This window comes from Condylura cristata, unplaced genomic scaffold (genome assembly GCF_000260355.1).
Source record: "Condylura cristata isolate star-nosed mole 26May11 unplaced genomic scaffold, ConCri1.0 scaffold00021, whole genome shotgun sequence".
Lineage (NCBI taxonomy): Eukaryota > Metazoa > Chordata > Mammalia > Eulipotyphla > Talpidae > Condylura > Condylura cristata.
The window spans coordinates 29,168,717-29,192,968 of NW_004567122.1; the positions used below are offsets into that span (position 1 = coordinate 29,168,717).

Sequence of the window (24,252 nt, forward strand, 5' to 3'; positions counted from 1 at the left end):
TAATCATACTCCACAGACCTGTAAAACAACACTCCTTCCAGAGCTGTATGCTCAGCCAGCAACACTGATGAGAAAACCTCTCCAGCTTAAGATATGTATAGCAATCTGCAAATGTGGCCAAAGTGGCTGATTCAGGAAGTATGGCAGAATGCTTCTGTTCATTTCTTTGGGTCTTTGAACTGACCCAAAGCAGACTGCCAGTGAATTAAATGGTCCTGAACCGAATCAATCCCCTCTTGCAGATTCAGAGCTTTTCATGGAGGGAACATTGGTTTTGTTAGTCTTAAGTTTTAGCAAATACTAAAGATATGTGGGTGGTTTTTTTTTTTTTTTTTGAAGATTTATTTATGCATTCATGCATGCAAGAACTGGAGTTCAAGTACAGGCCAGAGGTATGGGAGGTGAGAGGATTCACCAGACAGAGTAGAGAACAGAACAGGCAGATTGAAATACACGGGTGAGGGGAGCAGAGGATGAGACAGGAGAGGTCTGTTGTCCCATGTGTGTCAGCACCCTGGCTGCAGATCCAACCCTGCAGTGGCTTCAGATAGTTTCATAGTGCAGTGCTTCGGGCCCTCCGTTGTGTCACAAATGGTTGAAGTGCAGCAGTGCAAAGCTAGCTGCAGCCACTTCAGGGTGACTTTGATCCCTGGTCAGGGAGGTGACCCACATGGAGAAGCAGTCCTCTCCTGAACCACCTGCTGCTTCCCTCAGCAGTGTGCTTCATCAATCTGCCTGTTCTGTCTCTATTGAATTCACCACCCCCACCACCACCTCTGGCCTGTATCTCAGTTCTGTGTGCATAAATAAACCTTTAAGAAAAGAGAGAGAAATAGGTTCCTCATTTTCCTTCCCCAGAGAGACAGAATTACCAGTTTTTGTCCCCATTCAAATACAGCTTATACATACTCAAATACTCCAATTTTTTTTTTTTTTTTGCATGTATGCTACCTTGATCAATTGTTTAAAATACTTATTGGGGCTTGCCAATGATGACCTGAAGGAGGACTAGATTAGAATATCATATGATGGAGCCTGCAGTGGAGTAGCGGGTGGGTGGGGGGTGGAGGCGGGGGTGAAGGAGGATGTATCTAAAGCCATAGATGAAGAAATTCTTGGATCCTGAGGTCCCATCCTTCTATTTCTGAACAGGCATTTCCTCCCTTTTTCTGGAGGGTTTCACGGGCTGCCTGAGGTCCAGTTTTAGAGTGCTTGTGAGCGCTTGGCACAGCTGCTTGGAGATCAGTTTATTACACCGCTCAATTTGTCTTAGTTTGTGTCAGGATCACTGGGTGGGACTCGGTGCAAGTCACTATTAGGTGTGTGTATGTGGGAGTGCGTGTGCTGCTGTTACCTACAAGTTTCTTTTGTGTGTTTGGATATTTGTGGTAACTGTTCTCAGAATCCACGAGTGTTTGTCAAGGTCTTAGCACCCAGCTCCTCCACTCACCGAAACTCTTTATGAGAAAATGTCGCCTGGTTCGGTCCCACCCGGGTTTCTCAGTCAACGGGCCAGGACTCCGGGTACACTCCGCCGCCTCCTGGGTAAGCAGGACGAACTGCCGCGCACCCACACGTGTGCACTCTGAAAGGGCCGGGGAAGTCTGCGACTCGAGTTCTCGCCCGCTCTCTAGTGGCCTCGGAGGGTATCGCCGACAGAACGAGGAGGCGGGGCCGCCGGCGGCGGAAGTGAAGTCACTTCCGGGCAGGGGTGTTTGTTTGGACTGGAGAAGGGAGGCGGCGGGCGAAGCGCGCGTCGAGCGGGGGAGCGGCGCTGCCTGTGGAGATCCGTGGAGGCCGACCGGATTCGTTGGCTGCCGACCCCGCTGCCGTGCACTGGGTGAGGGGTTCCTTCGGGCGGTGCGGCGAGAAGGGCGCTGCTGCCCCGGCAGTCTGGGAACAGCAGCTCGGCGATGGCTGAGGGGCCTACAGGGTACCCCGGGTTATTGAGCACCAAGCCCCGAGTGTCCCCCGTTGTTCCTTGCCTCTTTCAGCCGAATCTGCGGTATGATCTTGGCCCGACTTCATCTCTTTCTTTGAGAAATGGCCGTCGCTTTTTTTTTTCTCATTGTCATTATTATTTATGATTTGGATCTCGCAGCTCTCTATCCGGGTCCTCGGTGGCGCGCGAGGGTTGCCGGGATAGCGCTTTCTCGCTTTCCGCCCCCCTCCCTCCAGTCCCTTAACCCCCCACTCGGGTCTCCTTTCCCCTGCCCCCCGCTGCCGCCTCGGCAACAAAGCTCATTGTTTCTCCCCACTTCACGCCTGCGCGTCGCCACGCGCAGCCCCTAGTTGCTGCGCGTGCGCGCTCCTCGCCAACGGGGAGGGGGGAAAAGGACGGGTGGAGGGAGTGGCGGGCTGGCGAGCGTCCTGCGGGAGCGTTCTGCAACCGTCAGTGCCCGCACCTTTCTCATTGTTTTCTCCTGTTCTTCCTCTACCTCTCGTTGTCAGTTACATTGTGTCTCATGATCTGAGTGGGAGGAGGACCCTTGGGGTACAGGGAAACCCTGCTGGAAAGTGTTTGAGCTAGGTGAATTTAAGGGTCCATCAATTCTTGGTCCTCTTGTCATTTCTCTCATCTACGCCCTTGCTTGGCCTTGCACCCCACCGCCATCAAAAATGTATCACTTCATGGTGAACTTTGCTTTTCCAGGCCTTTTATGAAGCAGACTTTATTGCTTTCTTTCGTTATGTTATTTTCCCTGATTTTGCAGTCCCATCACCTCACAGAAACCGCGGTTTCTATAGAGAATTTGGCTTCCGGTTTTCTGCGGGAGAAGATCAGACAGCTGACAAGTTTTGACATTTATTTCAACAAGACAAATTCCACCTTACATGTGCTGGCTACTTTTGTACCCTGATGCATGATTTTTTACAAATTGCATTTTGAACAGTTGACCAGGTGTTGGTTTGCATTTCCATTAACTAGCCTTTAAAGTTCATGTAAGGATTTTTAATGAGGTTCCTAGTGCTTGTGATTTTATGCTTGTTTTCCATTAGTGATAGGATGTTTGGAGGAAATTATTCTGTTACTTGTTGACTGTGAATTTAAAACAAGTTTTTTTCAGAAGTGTCTATGACAAAGGTAACTTTCCAAATATTATAGCTTATTTAATCTGATTCTTCAAAGGAATGAGAGAGGGTTTTAAGACTTGGGAACTTGGGGTGTTTTTATTATGGTACAATGCATATTTCTCCTAAAGCACTCAAAATTAGGTAATTTCTACCAAAGGGGACAGAGAAAGTTTATAGTACGCTTCCTTCAGTAAGCACTTCTGCACTTCTCGATTTACCTTTATCACTTGAGAGCATGATGCTCAGTTAAAATAAAAATGTAAGAATTTATAAAATGTTCTATTAAAACAGCAATGTCATAGATATTGTAGGTGATTAAAGAAGATGAAAAATAAGGTTCATGTTCCTTTTCTTGTAATCTAATAACCTTTTGTGCTTTTAAATGTCCTTATAATTTACAAATATATTCATTTTAACAACTTGTGAAGTGGGGCAGAACAAGTTACCTTGCCCATTTTGAAACTGAAGTAGGAAGCTTCAGAGGTTATTTTTATCAGGCACATACATACATTAATACTTAGTAATACAGGTATTATTCTGAGTGCTTTTACAGGTATTTAATCTCCTGCCTTTCTGGAAGGTAAATACAACTCTGATGAAGATAACAAGTGATGGATTCATGAAGTAACTTTCCCAGTGATACATAGCTAATAAGAGGTAGAATTCAGATCTAACTTAGGGCCTCCCTAATGGTAACAGCACAGCACTGTGAAGCTATCTGAAGCCACTGCAGCACACATTTGATCCCCAGCCAGGGAGGTGACACTCATGGCACAACAGACCTCTCCTGTCTCACCACTCCTCCTCTCAGCAGTGTATTTCAGTGGATCCGCCTGTTCTGCTCCCCATTCTATCTGGTGAATCCTCTCACCCCCTCCCCTCACACGTCTGGAATGTATCCCAGTTTTTGTATGCATAAATAAATAAATCTTTTTTAAAAACCTAACTAGTCTAGATATTATGTGATCTTAACAGTTACACTATACTGCCTGTGCTTTAGTGATACATTCACAGTTTTGTGGCTGGTTAGTGGCATATCTGACTGATGTCTGAACCAAGACTCCTGTCTTAGACTCCTTCTAACTCCATGTTAGAAGATTCTAAGTTATTTTGTCACATGGAGGTCCCTTTTTGCACATACGCATTACTAGTTTTCATTCCAGTAACTCAAGTCTTTGTTTAAATCTTAGAGGAATGCTGTCTAATAAGAATACTAAGTGTCTATTGAGCACTTGATGCGTGGCTACTGAAACTGAAGAACTAAACTTCTAATTGTATTGAACTGAAAGTTTTTAAATTAAAAAACATGAAGCTACCTGGAACTGTAGGTGTAGAGCTTGAACTGCCTGTTTTTTATTACTTACATTTTTTATTAATAAGCTTGGTGTTTCTGATGTGCATCCTTGGAATTTTTATCTATAGTAATAGGCAGTGCTGAACCATCCACACACTCACTTGATTTTGTTTCACTACTGTGATTGTTTCACTCCTTATAATGAAAAATAGGCTTGTGATTTTTGCCTTGTACCTTTTCCTAGCAACTTCTAATTTCTCTAAATATCTAATGAGTACCAAGAAAGATAATACTGTTACATACTAAACTTTCTGCCTACATACTGTTACCATTTTATAGACAGGAAACTGAGACACAGAAAATTGTATAACTTGCTCATGGTCATATAATTAACTAGAAGGCAGTTTGGTTCTAGAGTTCATGTTTTTAACCATTACTTTCATGCTTTTAACCATTACTTTATACTGCCAAATGTTAAAACAAAAATTGATGTTTCTCACAAGCTTCTGGGTAGAAAACAGATGCAAAAATGTCCTTACCCTCTAACTGCTGAAGAGACAACTGGCATGAGGGTGTTAGTCCAGTGGAGTAAGAAAAGGTGTCAGTGAAGTAAGTTTAATGAAAAAAAAAAAAGAGAGAGAGAACTCTTACTTGAATTTCAGTGAGAATTCTTTAGAGGTGGAACCTGTGGGAGGTTCTAAAACTTAAAATATTCCCAAATTTTAAAATTTCATGGAGAATGTAAAAGAATGGCTACTGTTGGAAACTAATTTGTGCAAGAGACATTTCAGGAGGGAAAACTATTGATGACATTGATTTATAGACTTTAGGTGCCAGGCAACATTAAGAAGAAAAATTTGCACTCATCTAACCAAAACCTTGTAAAATTTCTGAATTTAAGTGTTAAAAATGCTAGACATGCAGCTAAAAAGAATATTCACAGAAGAACATTATTTCACAAAAGAAAATATACCTTTGTTGAGATGTGACCCTCTTGCCATAAAATGTATAGTGGTATAAACTTCTGTTATGTTAATACACAATTTTTTCAAAAGAAGAAAATTAGTTTTTTTACAACAGTGAAAGCTGAGATAGTTGTAGGTTTGTCGACAGGACAGGAGTCTTAGTTCAGACATCAGTGACTTAAAAATGTATCCTCATGACCTTTTGAGAAAATATTAAACCTTAAGATTTCAGTTTAGAGGAAGATGAATAGAAAAATTGGATGACCAGTAAGTCTAATATAGATCGATAATGAAATGTTATAAATATTTAATTTATGGATTAAATCAGCAAAAGGTTTTCATTTAAATATCTTCAATTTAATTTTTTTTAAAGATTTTATCTATGCATACAAGAACTGGGGTACAGGCCAGAGGTGTGAGGGTTCGCCAGAGACAGTGAGGAACAGAACAGATAGATTGACAGAAATACATTGCTGGGGGGAGCAGAAGGCGGGTCAGGAAAGGTCTGCTGTGCCATGTGAGTCACCTCCTATGCCTGGGATCGAATTTGTGCTGCAGTGGCTATGGATAGATTCATAGTGCTATGCTTTAACCCGTTGTGTGGCAGGCATCAATTTAAAAATTCTTTAAGAAGGTGTATATTGTAAGAAAAATTCAGTAGTGTGTACTGAATTATTTCCACAAAACTCAGGAGATTGGAGGGGAAGTGGTTAGGTAAAACCATTCTAAAGGTCTTATCTATGAGTAGGGTTTGGGTAGGGTATACAAAAGAAAAGCACCCTGAAAGTACTGAATTAGTTGGAAGTTTACATAGTATATTTTTAATTGATAGAAATGTACTTGATTTTAAATGTGTCAGTTGAGTCACTGCTACATACCTTAAACAGTACTTTCTCAGTTATCTTTCAGTAAAACTGGGATAAAAAGCCAAGTGGGAAAATAAACACTACAGGGAATTGCATATAAAGAGAAACTAGAAGAAGCTGCTTGGTCATACATGGTCCTTTTTGTTGTGATAGTACATGTTTGTAGAGATGTGAACTTAGAGCCATAAAACATGTTCAGTGGTGTAGATCAGTATTACCTCAATCAGTATGTTTTATCATTTAGCATAAAGTTTTCAGTGTGCATACACATTCTAGCATCGATTATGTATTTAATTTCTTTTTGTTGTATAATACTCCACTTATGAACATACCAAATTGTATTTATTCATGTATTGTGGATCAGCTAGTCAATGTTTTGATTGTATTCATTTTATGGCTATTAAGAATGATGCTGTGGGCCCTCCATGGTGGCACAACATGTTGGAGCACAGCAATGCGAAGCTGGTGGCAGCCACTTCAGTGTGAGTTGGATCCCAGGCCCCAGAGGTGATCCACTTGGTGAAGCAGAACTGTCATGACCTGCCCGCTGCTCCCCTCAGCAGTGTACTTTGTCAATCTGCCTGTTCTGTTCCCCACTCTGTCTCTGGTAAATACCTCAGTTCTACATGCATAAATAAATAAATCTTTAAAAAAAAAAAAAAAGACTGATGCTGCTACCAACATTTGTGTTCACAAGGGGCCTTTTTTGTTTGTTTTTAAGATCTATTTGTGCGTACAAAAACTAGGATGTAGGCCAGAATTATGGGGAGGTGGGTTGGAGAGGATTCACCAGAGACAGAGTAGGGAGCAAAACAGGCAGATTACTGAAATAAACTGCTGAGAGCAGGGGGTGAGACAGGAGAGGTCTGCTGTGCCATGTGGGTCAGCTCCCTGGTCAGGGATCCAACTTATGTTGCAGTGACCAGTGATAGCTTGATAGTACTCTTTTTTTTTTAAGATTTTTTTTATTTGTACAGAACTGGGGTACAGGCCAGAGATGCGGAGGGTGAGAGGATTCACCAGAGACAGTGTGGGGTACAGAACAGGCAGATCGATGAAGTACACTGTTGAGGGGAGTAGCAGGCAGGTCAGGAGAGGTCTGCCTCGCCATGTGGATCTCCTCTGGGGCAGGAGGGGATCGAACTCATGCGGAAGAGGCTTAAGCTTCTTAGTGCAGTGCTTTAACCCGCTGCGCCACCAGGGAGGGCCCCGATAGTACTGTCTTTAATGCCTTGCACCACCAGGGATGCCCATTGTGTTCATGCTTTTGTATAAAAATTTTCATTTTTCTTGGGCATATGCCTCAGGGTGAAATTGCAGGGTTACGTGGATAATTCCATGTTTTAATTTTTTAAGGAACTGCCAGAATGGTTTCTAAGGGAACTGCACCATTTTAATATTTCCCCATGCATGGGGCCTCCCTGGTGGCCTAAGGTTTAAATACAGCACAGCCCTATGAAGCTATCCACAGCCAATGCAGCACAAATACAATTCCCGGCCAGGGAGGTCAGCAGACCTCCCCAGTCTCACCTGCTGCTCCCCTCAGCTGTGTATTTTGGTCAGTCCGTCCATTCTGCTCCCCACTCTTGTCACTGATGAATCTTCTTACCCCCTCACCTCTGACCTGTACCCCACTTCTTGTATGTAAAAATAAACAAATCTTTTTAAAAAATTCCCCCAGCAATGAATGAAGTTTCCATGTTCTCCACATTTTCACGAGTATTTACAATTTTGTCTTTTTTATTATAGCCATTTCAGTGTAAAGTGGTAGCTCACTGTGTTATGATTTTAATAAGCCTTTTGGTATATAATGCATCTTTCCACGTATTTGTTGGCTACCTTGTATGTCTTTTGGAGAACTGTCTCTTTAGATTCTTTGCTCCTTTTAAATTGGGTAGAATGTCTTTTTTATTAATGAGTTGTAATGTTTTATTCTGAATATAAAATCTATGTTAGATATGATTTGTTTCTCGGTTTCTTTTATGTCTTTACAGATAATCAGTGTATTTTCAAATCATGAATATACGTATACTTCTCTTACAGATGTAAGAGTTCTCATTTATAGTTCATTACTCATTTTGCAAATTGCAAAGCTGAATTTTTTTTTTCTACGCTATATACCTGGTAGACTCAATCACAGAAAAGAATATACAATCAGGTGTGAAACAGATGAAATTATATTCTGTTGGATTAAAAAAAAAAGTTCTTGGACAAAATGAAATTTTAATGAAATAAGAGTTAACCAATCATAATTAACCAGTCGCAGAAAGCCTGCATAGACCAGTCACAACAAAAAAGTATTAAAAGGTTTTTTGTTTGTTTTTAATGTACTCTTTTAAAGGTACCAAGCCTATCTAATTTTAGGGCCATTTACCTTCAAGGATGTGATCTTGTTATTGAAACTAGTCCTGAATGTAAAGATGGAAAATGTCTAGTTAATTTATTTTCAAAAGCTGTTTTTTGCAGAACCCTAGTATTCTGAGTTTACAGTTATTTCTGTTCAGTGCCATGTTTTGCTATTGATTATTGTTCAGAAGCAGGTGGTCCTGTCACTTTTTAAATATGTTGGGTTTGCTTTTAAGAATTCTGGTCAATCGTCCTCAGTTTGACTATGATCTATCTTGGTTTGGCGCCATATCTTACTTTGAGATTGTTGGGTTTCCTAAACATGTTGATTGGTATCTTTCATCAGAGCGGGAATATTCAGATCTCGCCTCTGTCCCATTTTTTTCTTTTCCTGGATATTGGTAGTTTTTACTTCTCCACATTGCTTAAATCCTCTTTTGTATTTTCTTCTGGCCACTTGTTTGCTGGGTAATTTTTTTTTATTATTCATTTATTTATGCATACAGAGCTGGGGTACAGGCCAGAGATGCAGGGGGGGTGAGAGAATTCACCAGACAAAGGTTGGGAACAGAACAGGCAGATCAATGAAGTACACTGCTGAGGGGAGCAGCCGGGCAGGTCAGGAGAGGTCTCCTGCGCCATGTGGATCACCTCCACCTCCAAGGTAGGTGGGGATCAAACTCTTGAGGAAGTAGCTTTAGCTTCTCAGGCTGTGCTTTAACCCGCTGCACCACCAGGGAGGGCCCTCTGGGTAATTTCTTTTAACTTCTAAATCTGTTGCCAGACTTACTTTTATATATATTGTGATTTCTGTAAGGAGTTTTTGACACTTTTCTAAATCTGCTATAAGTTTTCATTTTTGCTATTCTCTGAAGACATTTTCAAGCCTGATATGTTAGCATCATTTGTTACCTTTGCCATATAAACCCAACATTGATGTCCAATGTGGGTCTGATTATGCAAGTGCTGCTTCTTGCTCCTTTAGCCTTGTTTTTTTGGTTATCTTTTATTTATTTTTTGCCCTTGAAAAATAATTTGTAGTCCTGCATGGTGGCACAGTGCTTTTAGAGCACAGCACTGCAAGCTAGCTGCAACCGCTTAGTGCAGTTTGATCCCCAGCCTACAAACTCACTGCCCCTGCATACATAAATACATCTTTAAAAAAATTGTTTTTTTAAAGAGAAGAAAAATAATTGGTGTAGGTACCTAAGTCTAGAATTAAAATGCCTTCCTCCCATGTGGTTTTCCATTAGTTTTACCTGGGCACTAGTGTTGAAGATACAATGTAGGACCACTTAGTACTTATTTCATGACAGAATCTGCTGAACCTTGTAGGTGATGACAGTTTATTCTTCCTTCCATTGTCTGTCTCCTTTCATCATGTCTCTCTTGATTTTTAAAAAACTTATTTTTGCTTAAAAGTACTGGGGCGGGGGGGAGGGGCAGGCCAGAGATGGAGGAGTGGTGAGAGTATTCACCATAAGACAGAGTAGGAGTAGAACAGGTAGATTTACTGGGTACAGCAGGAGAGGTCTGCTGTGGGGAGAGTGGGTACAAGAGAGGCCTGCTGTGTTACATATGAATTAGCTCCCTGACCGAGGATTGCACTCGGGCCACAGAACCGTGATAGTGCTGAGCAGCCCCGAAGCCACCAGGGACAGCCCTTTTCCTATTGATACACTTGGTGGAGAACTTAGGTTTACTTTTCATTCACCCTTACCCTGCGTGAACAGACCCCTAAAAGTGTGGATGATCTCCCATTTTTCCACCTTGACAGAAGTGCCTCCTACCCCCTGAAGCATCCAGGTAGTCCACCCAAAGCAGCCTACTGAACAAGACCCTCAGCATAAAGGCAGCGGTCAATGTTCACAAGTGCTGCTCTTTTCTCTGATTTCCCACCCACCTTACTTTGTCAACCTTTCAGTTCTTTTTAAGGGTATCTTTTAAAATATATCATCCAGGGCCCTCCCTGGTGGTGCAGTGGGTTAAAGCACAGCACTATGTAGCTACCACAGCCACTGTAGCACCAAGTTCGATTCCCGGACAGTGAGGTGACCCACATGGTGTGTCAGATCTCTCCTGATACCGCGCCTCCTTCCCCCCCCCCAATGCTCCCCTCAGCAGTGTATTTCAATAGATTGCCTATTCTACTCCCCAATCTGTCTGGTGAATCCACTCACCCCCTGCACCACTGATGTGTACCCCAGTTCTATATGCATAAATAAATCTTTTAAAATAAAATGCATCATCCAGGGGGCCTCCCTGGTGGTGCAGGGGTTGATAGTCTAGCTATCACCAGGCACTAGGGATTGAGTTTGATCTACTTTAGTTTTCCCTAGGCAGAGAGCTAACCCACATGTCACAGCAGACCTCTCCTATCTTGCCTGGTGTATTTCAGTAGATCTGCCTGTTCTGCTCCCACTCTATCTCTGGTGAATCCTTTAACCCCCATCCCCACCCCACACCTCTGGCCTACACCCCAGTTCTTGTATGCATAAATAAATAAAAATATCTTTTTAAAAAATGCATCATATAACTTTGTTTTCAGTGTAAAGACTGGTATAGATAATCTTACCCACCTTTATTGGTAAAAAAGGATTTTTGATTCAGTTGTGCTTTTTGAGGAATAGACTGTAACACCAGTCCTGATCAAAATGCAGAATTTTACAAGATTCTACTCACAGTACTATGAACAGAATTGTTCTGAAGTTCATCTGAAAAAGGAGTGTGTGTAGTATTTTCCCCCATAAAAATAGATGAGGAAGAGAGTTGTGTTAGCAACTCTCTTAATTGAAAAACTTAATTGAAATGTTACTATAATCAAAACAGTGTGATACTGTGCTGAAATATTTGAGAATGAAAGGTCTGCAGTTTAACAGATGGTTAAACAAATATTTAGAGAGAGAAAACCAGCTATGGCAAAGTCTTAACAATTGATAATCTAAATAATAATGTAGTTAGTTGTTCATTGTATTATTACAACTGTTTTGTAGATGAAACTGCTTCAAAATAAAAGTTGAGGATAAAGCAATATACAGCACTCATTTATGGAACAAAGAATCTATAGAGACAGTATGAGTGGGAATTTTAACTATTTAAAGAAAGTAAAATTTTCCATTAAATGTTAAGTGATGTATTCATACAAGAAAATAAAGATCTTTCACATTGTACTCAAACAAATGCTAACATAAATTAAACATTTAAATGTAAGAAAAGAAACTGAAAATAAAACATCAAGATAGGAAAAGATCTATCAGGAATTATAAAGAAATATGAGATTCCATTTTCAGCTTAGCTGTTTGCAGAAATACCACTGAGTATGCAGGAAAATGTGAGGACTCAGTACATTACCACACATACATGGTAAATCTCTTACAGTTACCAAATACATTTGGCCTTTGACTGGGTTGTTCCCATTTATAAGACTATATCCTATAGAAAGCACAGTTGGAGAAGAGTATGTATACACGGGTGATCAAAACAGGAGTGCTGTAATGGGAAAAGTGGAACATAGATGTGCATGAAAGGGAGAGTGGCTAATAGCTGGTGCTTCAGTCAGTAAAAAGTGAAGTATACCTCTGTATCTTACTTAATAACTATTTCATGTGATACATTTAGCATGATTTTATTAAAATGTATAAATCCTTTGTGCTTCTATAAGCAAAGAAATATGAACGCTTATATACTAATCTGTTAATATTGACTACCGCAGTACGGTTAAAAATAAGGGAAAAAACAATACTTTAAACCTGGTTTATATATCTAGCTTCTGTGTTTGTTTGTTATTAAGGTAGTATACACTTTTGACATTTCTTTCACTTTAATATTTCCTTTTCCATCAAAATGTCCCAACTGTATAAAGAAACCCACCACTCAAAAATTTTCAAATGAGTCAGAAAAACACTTAAGTTGATATATATTAGCTGTTAGTTACAAGTTACTCTTGTAGCTTTCACTCAAGGAAATGTTATTACTTGTATTTTACCAACAATTAGATGTATCAAGGTACTTGTTGGAGTTAGTGTTACTATGTTATTAAAAAGTCTCAGGCCCTCCCTGGTGGTACAGCCATTTAGGATTTAGTTAGGATTTAGGACGAAGCAGCAGATACACAGCACTGCAAGCCAGCAGCAGCAGCTTCAGTGTGAGTTCCATCCCCAGCTCCAAAGGTGACCCACATGGTGCAACAGACCTCTCCTGTCTTTCCCGTCTCTCCCGCTGTTCCCCTCGAGAGTGTATTTCAGTCAATCCGACTGTTCTGCTCCCCACTCTGTCTCTTATGAATCCTCTTACCACCTCTGCACCTATGGCCTGTACCCCAGTTCTGTATGCATACATAAATAAATCTTTATAAAAAAAATTGGGGGGGGCGGATAGTCTCAGAGCTCTCAAGCTATAGCTAACCACTGCACATGAGTTCATCAGAGCCAGGGAGCAGCAAACCTCTCCTTTTGTGCCTGCTGCTCCCCTCAGTAGTGTATTTCAGTACATCTGCCTGTTCTGCTTCCCATTCTCTCTCTCTGGTGAATCCTTTTACACCCCACCCCTCCTCTGGCCTACACCCCAGTTTTGTATGGCATAAATAAAGTAAATTTTTAAAAACGATGGCAATCAAAAAAGAAGGGGCCTCCCTGGGGTTAAGTCTCAGTGCTATCATGGAGAATGCCTGAGTTCAATTATCAGCCAGGGAGCTAACCCACACATAGCACAGCAGACCTCTCCTGTCGTCAGCTTTTTCCCTCAGCAGTGTATTTCAGTAAATTGCCTGTTCTGCTCCCCACTTTGTCTCTGGTGAATCCTCTTTAAGTTTTTGTCCTATAAAATAGCTTTCTCCCAGCAAAGGAGAAAGAGGTTTCAGGGAGGGACTCTGAAAGTCTTACAGCTGCCTGTTTTTCTCTGCCACTGAATGGGATGATGATACACGACAGCTGTACACATTTACAATGTGTGTAATTCCTGGTGGTTACTCTGGATTACATCTAACATTTTAATTTATGAGGATTAAATTTGAAGTAATATAATTTAGCTTCAAGGGTATACAAAAACTTAGTTCCTGGCCCTCCCTGGTGGCGCAGCGGGTTAAAGCACTGCACTAAGAAGCTGAAACCACTTCCGCATGAGTTCGATTCCCGCCTGCCCCGGAGGTGACCACATGGCGTGGCAGACCTCTCCTGACCCGCCCTCTGCTCCCCACTTTCTGGTGAAGTCTTTCGCCACCCCTGAGTCTCTGGCTTGTACCCCAGTTCTGTAAGCACAAATAAATAAATCTTTAAAAAAAAAACAAAAAACTTAGTTCCTGTACAGAGCTATCCCTCCCCCTTATGTTATTGTCACAAAATAACATGTTTATATATAGTGTACCTATTAGCATGGATTTATAACTATTTTACACATTTTTCTTTAATGTCATGTAGAGAAAAGAAATCAAAGCCAAAAAAAAATGTTTTATTACTGATTTTAAAAAAGGTGATGAGAGGATTCACCAGGGACAGAGTGGGGAGCAGAACAGGCGGATTGGCTGAAATACACTGCTGAGGGGAGCAGCGGCAGGGATAGGAGTTGTCTCCTGCTTCTTGTGGGTCACCTTCCTGGCCAGGGATTGAACTTGTGCTGCAGTGGCTGTGGATAGGTTTATAATACTGTGCTTTAACAAACCCTTGTGCCACCAGAGAGGGCCTTTTTTATCTAAATGTAAATATTATTCCCAATGTTACTTCTTCAGATGGATTCAAGCTAATACCTAGTGTTTCTTTGTTTCAGCCTCAGAAACTCACTGTAGGTTTGTTGTTGTTTTTTTTAATATAAGACAGTTAGTGGTGACACATTCTCAAGTTCATTATTTTCTCTTTCTGGTTCTCAGAGGAAGTAAATAATCTTAATTGATTAACTTTGCAGTTTGCTGCTGCTGCTGCTTCCTGCTCAAATCTGCTATAAGTCTCTAGTAAAATTTTCACTTCACACATTATACTTTTGAATTCAGAATTTGTTTTATTTGTAGTTTCTCTGTTTGATAGTCTCTGTTTGATGAGACATCATTCTATGGTTTCCTTTATTTCTTTGTACATAGTTTCCTTTAGCTCAGAACATACTTAAAATACCTGTAAAAGTTTCTATCTAGTAAGTACAATGCTTAACCTCCACAGGGATAGTTTGTATTTATTTCTTCTTTTCCTGTAACTAGAAAAATTTTCTATACTCTTTTTTTTGGGTGACTCATAATTTTTGTTGGAAATTGGACATACATGTTGGACATATTAAAATGTGGCGACTCTGAAATCTGTTTCTCCCCTCTTCCCAGAATGGTGACGATTCGGTTTGTTAGAGTTGTTTGCATAGTGACTTTTTAAAACTAATGTATTCTTTTGTGTGTATGGCCATTAAAATCTCAATACTGGATCTCCCTGGTGGCACAAGGGGTTAAGTCTCAACACTATGAAGCTATTGCTAGCCACTGCAGCACAGGTTTGATCCCTGACCAAGGAGCTGACCCACATGGTGCAGCAGGCCTCTCCTGTCTCACCTGCTACTCCCCTCTGTAGTATATTTTAGTCAATCTGTTCTGCTCCCCACTCTGTCCCTGGTGAATCCTCTTAACCCCCCACACCTTTGGCCTACACACCAGTTCTTGGATGCATAAGCAAATAAATCTTTTTTTAAAAATTTCAGTGTTGGGCCCTCCCTGTTGGTGCATCATATTAAAGTGCAGCATTGTGAAGTGATCTGCAGCACGAGTTTGATCCCCAGCTAGGGAGGTGACCCACATGGCATGGTAGACCTCTCTTAACCTGCCCACTGCTCCCTCAGCAGTGTATTTCAGTTGATCTGCCTGTTCTGCTCTCTATTCTGTCTCTGGTGAAATCTGTCAAACCCCGCACCTCTGGCCTGTACCCCAGCTCTACTATGCATAAATAAATAAATCTTTTTTTTTTTTTTTAATCTCAATGCTACTACTTAGTGGTCAGTTAGTTAAGAAGTATTTCTTTAAATACTTGTAAGCAGAAAACAAAACTCAACAATTTTTTACAGGGAGGCCCTGTGTAAAGGTAGATCTTTGACACTGATGCCATTTACAGGTCCCATTTAGCCTTTACTTTATGTGCAGAACCTGAAGGTCAGCCAGGAGTGAGGGTGGGGGTCCTTCTTATGTCTTTTCTGAACATGCTCCCTGTGCTGGGTCTGTACATGGCCTTTGATGTTCCCCAGAATATGCAGGTGCTTTTCAATGCAGGTGCTTATTCCTGAAACATCTCCATTACCAACCTTTCCTCCCAAGCTTTTTTGTGTTGTTTGTCCTTCCTTACCTTAGGCAGCATTGGATACTGCATTTGCCCTGTTCTTAGCAAATGCCAGCCAAACACTTAATAATTTCTATGGTAGTTGAGCTATATACTTAGTTTTTTAAGCTATCAGAACCACAAAGGCATTATTAAAGTGTTGTCTAAGAAAAGTCAAGAACGAATCTTAAAAGAAAATTTTAAATCAGATATGTTAAAATACCTTTCTTTCCATAATTGTAGATATGTATAAATGGTCCTTACCTCTGGCTTTCACTTGGCTACTGTAGCTAGATATCTGGTCAGTAGTTGTACCTTCCCTCATTTATCTCAGATTTGAGATTACTACCTAGGTTCCAGTTCAGTCCTGCTGGCTAGTTATGATGATTTTCAAATATTGCTAGACAGTAATTCATTTACTGTCTTTCATAGACCATTTGACTGTACTATACCAAAGCCACAGATTTTTTGATGGGGTATGATAGTGGGCAAAAAGCTGACTGAGGGTCTTATCAAATGCAGGGATAGAGCCCTTTTTTGTGTTAAACACTATATTTGTTTCTGATTGGCATCAAATAAGGAGGGAAAAGGGAGTCCTTGGAACCCCAGAATGTTGAAGCCCATTTGATTATTTACACACGCTTGTGGTCGTAAACTGTGTAGAAAGCATTTTTTTAAAATTATTTATTCATACAGAACTGGGGTACAGGCCAGAGATGCAGAGGGTGAGAGGATTCACCAGAGACAGAACGGGGAGCAGAACAGGCAGATTGACGAAGTACACTGCTGAGGGGCGCAGCAGGCGGTTCAGGAGAGGTCTACTTCCCCATGTGGATCTCCTCCTGGGCAGGCGGGGATCGAACTCATGCAGAAGTGGCTTAAGCTTCTTAGTGCAGGGCTTTAAATCGCTGCACCACCAGGGAGGGCCCGAAAGCATTTTATTTTTAAAAAGGTATACTTAGGACTTCCTTGGTGGCCTAGGGGTTAAGTGTTCAGAGCAATCACCTCTATGGCCTGAGAAACCAAACCCACATATGATGTAGCAGGCTTCCCCTGTCTTGCCTGTTGCTTCCCACTCCATCTCTGGTGAATCTTCTTCATCCCCTGTACCTCTGGCCTGGCCTACACCCAGTTCTTCTATATATATAAAAAAGAAAAAGATAATGTGCAAATATTGAAATACTTAAATCAACTGAAGGCTATTTAAAAAGAAGGCTTTTATTTTTAAAAATCTTATTTATTATACATACAAGAGGTGGGGTATAGCCAGAGATACACGGAGTAAGAGTATGCACCAGAGACAGAGTGGGGACCAGACAGGTGGATCTGCTGAGTTACACTGTTGAGGGCAGCAGTGGGTGAAACAGGAGATGCCCGCCGCACCATGTTGGTTAGATTGAAGTCGTGCTGCAGTAGCTGCCAATAGCTTCATAGTGCTGAGACTTAACCCCTTGTGTCACCAGGGAAGTCCTAAAAAGAAGTATTTAAAGGTGGTCACAACAGAATGGCTATTCAAGTCATTTGACTATTAAATATCCTCTACTCAGACATGGGTGGGGGTTTTTTTGTTTGTTTTGTTTTTGCTTTTTTTCATTGAAAATAATCATTTGTCAGTATTGTGGCCTTCTGAAATTTAAGATTTAATTACGTACAGGTAAGTTACATGCTGAGGAAAAAATGGAAAGCTGTTATAAATTGGTATCTGCATTGGTTCATATGCAGAGTAAACAAAGTTCTATCAAGTTGTAAAGCAGGATTGAGTCCTGCTTTTCATAATGTTGAGGCAAATCTAAAATGTTACTCATTTTAGAAGCTGTCACAGCCACTGCAGCATGAGTTTGATCCCCAGCCAGGGAGGTGACCCACATGGCATGGCAGACCTCCCCTGTCTTTCCTGCTGCTCCTTTCAGGAGTGTATTTCAGTCTACCTGCCTTTTTTGCTCCCACTCTGTCTCTGGTGAATCTCATACCCTGCACCTCTGGCCTATACCCCAGTTCTGTATGCATAAATAAATAAATCTTTTTTAAAAATGTTAATTTGTTTCAAAATAAGCATATGGATGGTTAATTTGACTTTCCAGTTCATGTTTGTTTTATAAAGAAAAGCATAGTCAGTATTTTTAAAAATGGATGGTTTGGGGTTCCTTTTAAGCAACTGAATGCCTCCATTGACTTATCAGAAAATACTAGAAGAATCTGGGCTATGCTCAACTGTTAAACGCAATAAAGACATTTAGGAAGAAAACTGAAGCTCTTCCCAATTACTCTTTATTATGTAATTTTAATACCTGATTGTGATGCCTAGTAACATATGGTCACTAAAAATTAAAAGTATGAGTAAGTTAACTGTATTTTTTTTTTTAAGGTTAAAAACTACAACTAACGCCAACCATGAAAGATCCAAGTCGCAGCAGTACTAGCCCAAGTATCATCAATGAAGATGTGATTATGAACGGTCATTCTCATGAAGATGACAATCCATTTGCAGAGTACATGTGGATGGAAAATGAGGAGGAATTCAACAGACAAGTTAGTTCTTTTTAAAAATATGCATTTTTGTAGTTGATAAATAATTGTACTTGTCATTGAAATGTTATCTATTCTCATATATGAAATACATGGATTTATTTGCTACTACTCCTGTTTTACTTGGATGCTGATTATCCGTGGCAGTTTTAATTGCTCATTGAAATAACTTTGGAGCTTTTTTTTCTCCACCTCAGGTTCTAATTCAGAAGGACTAGAGTGGAGCTTGGGAAACTTGTTTTTTCAAAGCTTCCATTGGTTCCAGGGAGAATTCAGTCATATACCAATTAGATTGCTCTGTTGATTGAAAGTCTAGAGAATCCCGTACTTAGGAGCAGAGAGGTTACATGAACCAGGGTGCAAAACGGCACTATTTTTCATTCTGTGTCTAGATTTTCTGTCTGATCAACCTGACCCTCCTGTTCTTTTGCAGACTCCCATATATTGATAAATGTTGTCTTTTCTTCCCATATTTCTGGCATCTATTCCCATCTTCCATCTAGTTACTCCCCAAACTTAATTCATTAGCCATCTTGATTTTCCCATAATATCTAGTGATGGCTATGAGGGAATAAAGTGAAGTAGTGTTATTTCAATAAGAAATAACTGGGTTGTTTATTTATTTTTTTAATAAGTCATGCCCCGCTCTAATACCTAAATAAATTCTCAATTAATTTTAGGTAAGATTAGGATTTGTGTGGTTTTTTAAAAGTATCACAGTTGCTTCTGATACATGTTCCTCAATGAGAGCATTCTACCCCAGTGGAAAAAGAATTTTGTATTAAGACAAGGAAAGCATGGCAAAACCCTAAACAAATAATCCCAGATCTTTAGGTAAACACCTTTTTTCCTTAGCACAGAAGCAGAACAGGAATTGACTTTGTTTTCATTTATTTATTTTTTAAGATTAATTTATTTATGCTTACAGAACTGGGATACAGGCCAGAGGTGCAGGGATGGTAAGAGGAGTCACCAGAGACAGATCAGAGAGTAGAACAGGCAGATTGATGAAGTACACTGCTGTGGGGAACAGTGGGCAAGATAGGAGAGGTCTGCCACGCCATGTGGGTCACCTCCGGGGCAGGGAATTGAACTCACACTGAAGTGGCTGTGACTCACTTCCAGTGCTGTGTTTTAACCCCTTGTACTACTAGGGAGGGCCCCTGTTTTTAAATGGCTTAGTTAAGGATATTTTAAGCCATTCCTAGTGATGTCTCACCAAGTGTGCTATAAGTTATCCTTTGCTATAAATTTAGATAGAAGAGGAGTTATGGGAAGAAGAATTTATTGAACGTTGTTTCCAAGAAATGCTGGAAGAAGAAGAAGAACATGAGTGGTTTATTCCAGCTCGAGATCTCCCACAAACTATGGACCAAATCCAAGACCAATTTAATGACCTTGTTATCAGTGACGGCTCTTCTCTGGAAGATCTTGTGGTAAAAAGTTATTTTTCATCTTTTTAAAACCTGACTTCTCTTTCATAAGTGAAAATCCACCATCCATCTGTTTAAAAGGAGGTTTACATCTCTTCCCCTGTGCTGCTGCTGCTTATCAAAAATAGAGCTCTCGCAGTCTCACTTAGGACATGGAGTGACACCTGGCAACATTCTGGAGTCTGCAAAGCCCACTGATGGCTTCTTGACACTGCTTTTACTTTTGCTAACACTGTTGCCCTAAAATACTTAAAGCAGTAATCCAAAAAAGTACACGGTATTTCCACGTGACTTGCCTACACTACAGTAGCTTGAAGATTGCTCTTTAATTTTGTCTTACATGTTTGGTGAAATTTGCAAAATTTTATCTGAGAGTTAAAATTTTGGAGTTCTTTTGTGTTTTTTTTTCCCCCTCCCTTTGGCCCATGATCTTTATTGAGGTTGCCCTTAAGTCTCTTTAGAATTATGATTTAATAAGGGTTATTACAAGAGTTTTATTTCCTGGCAGAAAAGGAACACCAATCTATTTACATTTCAGTTATTCTTAATCTATAATTTCTGTGAGTGTTTTATAATAAAACGTTTTTTCAGAAATTGTGATAAGCAAACTTCAGTACTAGAATAGAAACCGATGAATCCTTTACTAAAATTAAGATAAAATAATTTAAAGTCTGAATTTTAACCTTTCTGTCCATATTTATAATCTGTATTATAGTTACAGATATCATCTACAAGATAGTTACTTGGGATTTACCCACTCTTTGTCCACTACACTGCAGAATATTTTGTGCTCATCTTCTGTTCTTTGTGCAGAGGCTCCCTGATCTGACTTTATCTCATAATTATCCATGAAGCATTAAAAACAAAAATAAGTTCTTAGTCTCAGACCTGCAGAATCACTCTTCAAAACATGTTTATTTTTAAAATCATTCTCAGTTATACAGACAGCCTACCTACCTTATCAGACATTTGGAAACTATTTTTCTCTAGCCAACACTGAAATTTAAATAGTAATGTATAGCCTTTGTTTCTATAAAGGACAGTAACCCAATTGAGCAGATGTGTGACATAAAGAATGTCAAGATATTTGCTCTATGACTGTGTTACAAGTCATTGCACAAATAATCCTGTTTGCCCTGCTCAAGAAAACCTTTTGCTAGACATAATTTATAACTTTAATCTGATTCCAGTATAATTCCATTGTATAGAACTGGTTTGTTCAGTTAGGTCTGTTTGAAATTACTTTTAATTCCTTCTTATTCTTTGGTAGCACCAAAGATTACGTATTCAAGAATACTGTTTCTGTATCTCACTATCATCTTTTTAAAATTTTAGATCTGTTTTCTTGAAAGAAGGGAGAATGTGTTCTGTCCAAGGGAATGGCTATGTATAAAATATGAAACTAAGATTAAATTTATTGCTCAAAAATGTTTTAATGTGGTTTGGTCTTGAAGTTACTGAAAGAGGGGAGTGGTGGATTCAGGTTCAATCTAAAAGCCTCTCAGCATTCCTGCATTTCAGGCCTTGGAATCCATCATGGTTTCTTTATCAACTTATATTCCAGGATATAGGAGAGGAAAATTTCCAGCTACCCAACAGCTGACACAACTGTTTAGGAAAGTAGAAGTTTAGAGATACAATGTTGGCACGAATCTCTAATATACTTAAGAGACATTGGCCCATTCTTCCCCATCTTTTTGATGCAAAAACTGAGTCCCAGAGTGACTCTCTGGGCTTACATAGAAAGTTAGAGCCAGAGCTGGGATTCAGACTTAGTTCTTCTGACTTCCCATGTGGTTTTCTCTTCCTGTTGTATACCATCTTTCCTGTGGGAATTAGAATACAGCAGTAGAAAGACAGCTCCTTATTTTCAGTGGGCATCATAAAGTAAAAATCCATGAGCAATTCCCCACTTTAATTATCATTTCAGAACTTACATTTTTATGTAATATGAAGCTGTTTAAAGAAAAGTCAGGTGTCATAGTTAAATTAATAGAAGTCTTTGTTCTGTGACATTAGTTGAGTTTAGGTAAAGTTCTTGTGTTTCTGGTTATACATAAGCAGATTCAATTTCAGTTCCTACTTTCTCTTTAGCAAGTTGATATAAATTGATAAAATACATATAGCTTACATCTGGTTCTCCCCTTCACTGCTATAGATTTGGGGAGTTGTTTAACCTAGCAATCTGAGTTACTGCCTTTGTGTAATATTTCTTGGAAGATATTCTTGCATGTGGATCTGGGTTGGATGCTTCTGAGTATCTGAAGCCATCTGTTAATGAACTTGCTTTTTTATGTACTTATTTTCCAGGTCAAGAGCAATCTGAATCCAAATGCAAAGGAGTTTGTTCCTGGGGTGAAGTACTAAAATATTTGAGTAGACGGGGCCCTCTTTTGGTGGATGTAGCACAATTTCCACACTGTGAAGGCAGTATTAGAAGACTTAATTGTAAAAGCTCTCTTGTCACTGTGTTACACTTATGCATTGCCAAAGTTTTGTTAGTCTTGCATGCTTAATAAAAGTGCTGAGACTGTTATTAAGTAAAAAACTGTCAAACATTTACTGAACATAGAATTGGCCCCATGGCTTGATGTGAAGACAGCGAGGAAAGAAGCACCAGTCAAGTTGTGACATTGCACGAAATTAAATGACCTCTAAATCTTAGTGAATTGTCTTTTATTTTGTTAAGTCTAAACTACTAGACCCTTATGGATAACTAACACTTGTTAATGACTAAACTTTTTTTAGTAAGTAAATTTAAATTAAGTTCTGATTGTTAAGCAGATTTCTCAGTTCAGACTTAAAATTTGCATTTGCCCCATCAAAAATAATCTTTTTTTGAAGATGGTTCGTTCATTTGAAATAATTCAGTATATTCAAATATGTCTTTAGTTACTGAGGCTATGAGGTATTACTGCTTGCATAAAAGTTAGTCTTGGTTTGTATAACGTTATCATGTAAGAAATACTGGATTCTGTTCCTAATGTTATGTATGAGGAAGTATGTGGTATTAGAAGTACATCTTCAAAGGAGTCACTGCATTGTAGCTATGCCATTGTGAAGTCCAACATTTGACCAACCCACAATTCAATTGAACAGAAATTGTAATTTATAATTTGAGTGGTGCTTTTCCTTGCTTTGTTAACCATCACTACAATAGTCTGCAGCACAACTTTTCTTTTAACAAAGCTAGAACAGTTTTGGCTTCTTAAACTTCATATCCGGGTAGGTTAAGCTGCCATACGTGTTCAGTGTGAATAGTGTTTAAGTTGAAAATATTGTAAAAAAATTATATTTTTTCAAAAATATTTAAAAAAATAAATAATAGTAGAACTGAGCTGATGGTTGTGTTTATTGGTGCTGGAATGCAGACTCTCCATTGGTGATACTGTAATGTCAACCCAGTATCTCAAGATGGGACAGCAGAATTTATTACATTCCATATTGTCAGATAATGTTGGTATGTCAGTGTCCAAAATACAGCGACAAGCCCCATAGCTAGCCATGTTAAGAAAAATTGACCAGTATAGTAGTAACCTTACTCTAATCTCCACTGACTTGTATTATTCACAAGCCCTTTGCAATCTTAATTGGGCTGGTTTGCTATTTATCTGAACGTTCGACCCTTTTTCCCCTAACTTACTTGTAATAGGTTTCTGACTAATCTTTATTTTGAATGGCCTGTCAACCAGTTAGCCATTAGCAATTTTCTGGTTCCAGGTACCACAGGGCCTGGAACTGGTATATAATACTCCCTCATGACCCTATTCATTTATTGACAGTGTACTCTGATTTTCTCAAGTTTGGTTCAAGAAGATTAAGAAGGCCATAGTGTCAGTTCTGGCTCACATTAGCCTTACAAAGGGTCCTAAGTGTGTGCTCTGTGCTCCAGTGTCTTTTAATAGCCACCTTAATAAACTAATAAGGTGCTTGGTGCAGTCCCACCTGTTCCCTAATGGCTCAGTACTATAAGTGATGCAGCAAGCTGCCAAATAAGTGAGACCTAGAGATCTTTTCTCTCTGAGAACAACTTTCCTGGATGTGAGTCCAGTGATAGGGAAGTTACTTAACCTTTCTTTGTCTTAGTTTCCACCTCTTTAAAATGGTAGTGATAATAGAATCTACCTCGGTATTGTCGTTCATTAATATACATGAAGCACTTCTGACAGTCCTTGGCACACAGAAATTTTTAAATGCTGCTATTACAGAGTCTTCAGACTAAGCTCTTATTTTGCAAGAACATTTGTGTGAGGGAACATGTACATTAAATCTACTTTGATGATAAACTAGAAAGCCAGACCATCTAATAATGGGAAGTTTTGGTATCTGCTCTTTCATTTTGAAGCCCTTGGAACAGATGATCACACCATCAGGGCCTGTCCTTAGCATGGTTCAGTGTAACCGAAGTCATCCTGTTTCATAGAGTTCTTATTTTATGACCACTACTTATAAGGTAGCTGATAAGAGAGGTTT

General features: G+C 39.7%; 1 protein-coding gene across 1 annotated transcript; it reads left to right on the plus strand.

The window, feature by feature from the left end:
- The first annotated feature begins 1,707 nt into the window (after nucleotides 1-1,707).
- PAIP2 (poly(A) binding protein interacting protein 2) lies at nucleotides 1,708-23,116 on the plus strand. The gene is made up of 4 exons (XM_004686786.2): nucleotides 1,708-1,840; nucleotides 18,186-18,349; nucleotides 19,603-19,782; nucleotides 22,090-23,116. The coding sequence occupies exons 2-4, from the start codon at nucleotides 18,212-18,214 to the stop codon at nucleotides 22,144-22,146; spliced, it is 375 nt and encodes a 124-aa protein (XP_004686843.1). The 5' UTR covers nucleotides 1,708-1,840; nucleotides 18,186-18,211; the 3' UTR covers nucleotides 22,147-23,116.
- The last annotated feature ends 1,136 nt before the right edge of the window (nucleotides 23,117-24,252 follow it).